Source organism: Anomaloglossus baeobatrachus, chromosome 2 (genome assembly GCF_048569485.1).
Source record: "Anomaloglossus baeobatrachus isolate aAnoBae1 chromosome 2, aAnoBae1.hap1, whole genome shotgun sequence".
In the NCBI taxonomy this organism is placed as follows: domain Eukaryota; kingdom Metazoa; phylum Chordata; class Amphibia; order Anura; family Aromobatidae; genus Anomaloglossus; species Anomaloglossus baeobatrachus.
Genome location: NC_134354.1, coordinates 714,021,841 through 714,027,850, shown reverse-complemented (window position 1 = coordinate 714,027,850; position 6,010 = coordinate 714,021,841). Strand labels below are relative to the sequence as shown.

The 6,010-nt window shown below is 41.5% G+C and overlaps 1 protein-coding gene across 1 annotated transcript in view; it reads right to left on the bottom strand.

The window, feature by feature from the left end:
• Nucleotides 1-898: 898 nt before the first annotated feature.
• Nucleotides 899-6,010, bottom strand: part of SMAD9 (SMAD family member 9) — a 54,965-nt gene continuing 49,853 nt past the window's right edge. Inside the window, exon 7 of the mRNA XM_075337320.1 lies at nt 899-3,165. Within this exon, the coding sequence (XP_075193435.1) occupies nt 3,022-3,165 (144 nt within the window). The 3' untranslated portion in view covers nt 899-3,021. The remainder of the gene's footprint in view (nt 3,166-6,010) is intronic.

Below are 6,010 nucleotides of genomic sequence, written 5' to 3'. Positions count from 1 at the left end.
ACCTCCTCCTCTAACGCTGTGTTAGCATCAATCAGATCATTGTGTGACTGAGCAAGTTCGGCCATTTTAGACTCCACATGGTCTGTACGGTCCCCCAGTGATTTGATTTCCTCTTTAACTTCTTTAATCATGTTCTTAAGATCCCTGAAATCCTCCTGCAGTGATGACTTCAGAGAACTGAGCATGGCTTGCAGCCTTTCCTCTGTGAGAGGAGTGCCTGTGACACTGCTTCCCAACCCTGTCTCTTCCTGGTGTAAGGGAGACACTGCAGCAGCAGACATCTTCTGAGGAGAGGGGGATCCCCTATTTTATCCCCTGGGATAAAAGTCAGTAAGCTTGGCTGGGGGGCCAGATTTCCGGGGTCTACCCTTTGGCATACTGTGCAGGGGGGATTACTCACTGTTTCAGAGGAGAGTTCTCAGCGATTTGAAGCAGCTTTGAGCCAGTTTGTATAGCCACAGCACAGAGCTTCTCTCTTAAGCAGCCATTGCCTTCAGCATGCAGGCCACACCCCTAAAAAAAGTAGACTCCTTATTTATAAGCAACATTCTTATGAATAAGGAGTCTACTTTCTCCGAAACCGTCAAGCATAAATATATTCTGCACTTGGTTGGAATTACCTTTTTATGAATTTTGAATAAAGAATTTTTTTTTATTACGTCGGTGCTCGATCTTTTCTCCTCCCCTCCTCCTCTTGATGTGACTAAATTTTCTATAGCTGATACTACAAATAACAATCATCTCAATTACATTGATTTATTAGTACTCATTGTAGTAATATCTCTTGTTTGATATCAGAAGGGGAATTCTTTTGCTTCATTACACCCAAAATTTTATGTGAATGGCATCACATGAAACAAAACTGCACATTCCGGACACAATCAGTCACACTCACAAGTTCTGGGGGAACCGTTTTATTTAATCTTTTGCTCTCCAGTCATTGAGCTACTTAAAAAAAATCAGATGAAGTCGTCATTCAACAACAGGATTTCTTTAGATAACTAAGCCTATCCTGACACTATACAACATTACCTACTTATATCTGACAAGAAAAGATTGATCACTGTTCACGAGAAGTCATATGTACGGCTGGTTTAAAGGGCACGGCTAGGCCGATCCTACGTAATAGCAGTGGGTGCAGCCTGGGAGCGAGGAGTAGAAAATGGGTTTCTGGAGCTGTGGGCACTACAATGAGTTAGTTCTTGGGTGGGCACTGTCATGACTGGAGCATTTCTTATATTGATTTTTGTCAGTCACAGGCTCACTGATTTTCCACAAAAAACACCATAAGTCAACCCCTTTAGGTTGTGGTTGCAGGTCACCATGCACAACGCATAGGTTCTATACGGGAAAGGAAAATAAGCTGCCGATAGATAAGCAGGCACCTGTGATGTCTATGGAGAAAAACAGATGGGGCTTTAAGTGTAGGTTTTCCGGTCTCAGACCCATGTCTGGAGTATTTCCTTGCCTCAAACCCATTCCCGGATAATAATCTGTCCTCAATGTCATGTCCCGGTATTTATCTGTGTGTAAGAACCATTACTATGATTATTCTGTACACATAGAACATCATGATATCGGCAGCACGCTCTGTTCACACAAGGATATGTGCTGCCGAGAACAATGATTTTAAGTTGATAAATGAGTGTTTTACTCATTCATTGGGTCTTTGCCACCGATTCTTGGATTGTCTTAATGGGCCACAAAGGTGATCATCACACACTTTATATTTTGCTGCATGTATCCGACAATGCCCAGGCTTATACCCAATAACCACGTGATTTTGAAACCAAATCATCCAGTCATTGAGATTGACCGTGGTCAAGTTTCCAGCCTCATCTTGACCTTAGTTTCATTTTCAATAGAAAATGATCAGCCGTTTGTTTTCACCTTAAAGGGGTTGTCCCATGAATAAAGGTCATTTTAATCAATAGATTATGGAATAAAATAACTTCCACAATTGGATGTGATTTAAAAACATATATGTTCCTGTCCTGAGATAATATTATAAATGTGCCCCTGTAATGACTGTCTGACCGTGCAGGAATATGGTCTGCATATATCACATCTCCTTGGCAAAAGAGTATACAGACAGGACAGAATGGAATCATAGTGGATTCTTTTTGTGAGGTAAAACATTTCACTGTGTTTAAAAACAATGTTTTACCTCACAGAAAGTATCATCTGTAATCCCATGCTGTCCTGTCTGCATACACTTTTGTGTAGTCCCCTGCCCAGGAGATGTGGTATGATCAGACCATGTCCCTGTACAGTCAGACACGCCCGTTACACAGTACACAGCAGGGGCACAGGTATAAGATTATCTCAGCACAGGAACATTTTTTTTCAATCACATCCAATTGTGGAACTTATTTTTGTTACAAGATCTATTGAGTACAATGTACTAGCTTTGTGGGAAAACCCCTTTAAAGACGATTTCCACCTTTCAGAACGCATTGCATAATTCCTTTCTTGCTTGCTAAATTTCTTTGTCTTATGATGTCACATGGCGCAGGTAACGCAAACCGGACATAACCAAATCATCTAACGGCATAAAACATCCTTAAAGACAAGTGTACATATTGCTACCAGAAATGCAAATTTGCTAACTATTTTTTTTTCCTTTTTTTCTCCTAATTAAATTCACAAGACACGAATATAAAAAAATAATTCTTGGAAACAAATCTGAGTGATCAACGAAGGACATATATGTATATAAAAAAAAGAAGAAATAAAATTCATAAAGTCATTGAATGTTGTACCGTGTTTAAGTGCATCAAGTCTGAATAGTATCTACAAGAGACAACTTATAAAGTGAACTATCAGTGATGTGCTTCCTAGAAAGAAATCTGTAGATCATGATAAAATCATACAATATACATCTGCGCGTGTTTTTTATGTTACACAGATAAAGCCACAGTACAGAGACCGAAATATAACTATGTACATTACAAATAATTCTTAAAAAAACTGAAAGATACTCTTTAAGCCACTGCCTGCAATAGCACTCGGATACTTGTATTATGAGACAGACGAGATGGGATTATGGGGGGAGCCCATCTGGGTCAGAACCTTGTCCAGCCATTGTAAGGGGCCATGGAGATGGATTTCAATCCAGCAAGGCGTGCTTGTGACATCTTGGCGGTGATATTCTGCTCCCCAACCCTAAGAAGTAAGGCAGCAAAAGTTAGTCCATGACATATATGATACCTGTAGTCACAATTCAAACCTTTACTGAGCTTTGCCACATGACTTCGGATAAGAAGACCAAATCAGAATCTCCATTTGCAGATACATGTGTTGGGGTGTTGTCCCTCCTCAGTGCAAAGCAGAAGATCTGATTTGGCTAGATGAGAGGCCTCTGACTGTGGGTCTCAGGGGGAATGCTGTCCTTGAGGAGAGTGCTAAGTCATTCTCTGTCATGTAGCCAAATCAAAATCTCCATTTGCAGATACATGTTTTGGGGTGTTGCCCCTCCTCAGTGCAAAGCAGAAGATCTGATTTGGCTACACGAGAGGACACTGACTGTGGGTCTAAGTAGGAACATTGTCCTTGTTGAGAGTGCTAGGTCGTTCTCTGTGATGTAGCCAAATCAGAATCTCCATTTGCAGACACATGTTTCGGGGTGTTGCCCCTCCTCAGTACAAAGCAGAACATCTGATTTGGCTAGATGAGACGTTTCTGACCGTGGGTCTAAGGCCAGAATCACACTTGTGAGAGACTCGTGCTAGCCTCGCATCGCATCACCCGGCATGGCCGCACACTCTCCAGACAGGAGCAGGATGGCAGTATGTATTTCTATGCAGCTGAGAAGCTCCTGTCCAGAGAGCATCAGGCTGTGCCGGGTGATGCGATGCGAGACTAGCGCGAGTCTCTCACAAGTGTGACTCCAGCCTAAGTGGGAATGTTGCGGAGAGTGATAAGCTGTTCTCTGTCAAGTAGGCAACATTGAGAAGTTTGCTTTTTCTCACAGTTACAACATGTACTCATTATTGTCTTAGGGACTGTTCACATGTCCGTGTTTGTGGACCAAGTGTCTATAAAAAACATTTTTAACCAAGTCGTGGATCAAAGACACCCATTCATATCAATGTGTCTGTGAAAAAATGAAAGCAAATAGATACCATCTGAGTGCTGTCTGTTCTTTTTTACTGTTCAACGATAGTTTTTTTTTATTTCACAGGAGAAAAATGTGACTGATGGTAAAAATAGACTAAAAATAGATAAAAATTGCATACAGCAGACGGATGGAAAACAGATAGTTTTTCTCATATGCAAAATTAAGTAATGGATGCCTGAATTCGGTCTCAGTACAGTAATCATTTTCGGTTGAGTGGCATCGATAGATACACTCTGTTTACCTCCATATGGAAAAATCCAAAACTTACAGATATGTTTGGGCTTTAGTCCTTGGAACAAGGCAGAAGAGTACTTTATTGCCCATCTCCAAATAGAAGGGGTCTTTAAAAACTTTCAAAAACTGACAAATTATGGCTCCCACACAAATACTTCTACTAGTATCCCCAACTGCGGCATGCCTGGTCCAAACAAAATGCGGTCGTGCAATTCAGAGTTCAAAACTCCCTACAATTTTCAATGATTCTTAACCAGGGTGGCGTAACTGGAATTATTTCTAGGTTTTATAATCTTCTCTCACAGTTTCCTTCTAATCACCCATTGCAAATCAAAGAAAAAACGGGAGTGAGATATTAGAGAAATTGACCCCGAACATTGGGAAACAATAATCTCTGTACCGCAATTGTCTACTAGGAAGACTGAAACAATTATCTTTATTAGAATGGGTATATAGAACCCTCAGTTCCTCTGCAAAATAGGAGTGAGAACCAGCGACTCGTGCCCTAGATGCAGTGAGACCCCCACTGATATTACATAGATGTTTTAGGTATGTGTCCCACTGGGGTGATTGTGGAATAGGGTTATATACAGTATAAATATCATGTATTTAACCGTATTGTCACACTGGGGACTAGGAAGTGACTGGATGAGGACTCCTAAGCTGACCGTCAACCCAGAGGTACACTTTATGGTAGTGAGGTTTGAGCCATCAGCGTTTCCCTGTCTCGTGTCCAGTTTGTGGTGTATCTCCGACCACACTCACCACCCAAGGTATGGACTGGAACAGTAGTCACAACCCCACAATGGACACAAACACAAAGGGTGTACAATCCAACTAAAGTCCACCACTACCAACCACACAAGGGGAGACACAAACAGTACACAGGAAGTTAATAAAGAAAGGGAGAAAATTACAAACGACTGGGTAACTTTCACACAAAATACAACAGAAAGCAGCTCAAACACAACCTTCACGCTCCTGGCCTAGCTCCAGAATGAATTCTGTATAACCTGCGCCCTCTGTTGGGAGCAGAAGGTATTTATCTAAATTAGGAGTGGTTATGAGCAGAAACACCTGAGCAGAGGTGAAGAGCTTGCTGCTAGCAAGGAAAACGGACATTAACCCCAGGCATGCCAAAGGAAAAAAAACACATTTAATGTGTAGAGTCTCAGATGGTAATAAGAGACTGTGGTCCTGAGCCTGTCAAAGAGACACAACCGTGACACTTTTACTTCGCTTGCAACCTTTAATTTGTGTTCCGGGTTTTATTGATGGAATAAAGGAAGATGAACACGAAAAGATGACGCTGAAAGTTAGGAAAATTATAGCGGTACATTGGCTGACCAAGTTTTTGTGAATTTATTGAGAAAATGCAATTAGTTTTAAGACCGGAAAGAGCTTATTCTAAATGAAAGGCACTAAAGGGAATCTGTCAGCAGATTTTTGGTACCTCATCTGAGAGCAGCATGATGTAGGCAAAGCGATTTGATGTGACCTCACAGAAAGAAGTCCAATGGGGTCAGGTCAGGTGAGCGTGGAGGCCACTCCACGCAGCCACCATACCCAATGACTTGTAGGAAGGTGTCCATGAGGTATCGCTTCACATCCGCAGCCTTGTGAGTTTTACACGTTCTAATCATAGCATTTCTGTAT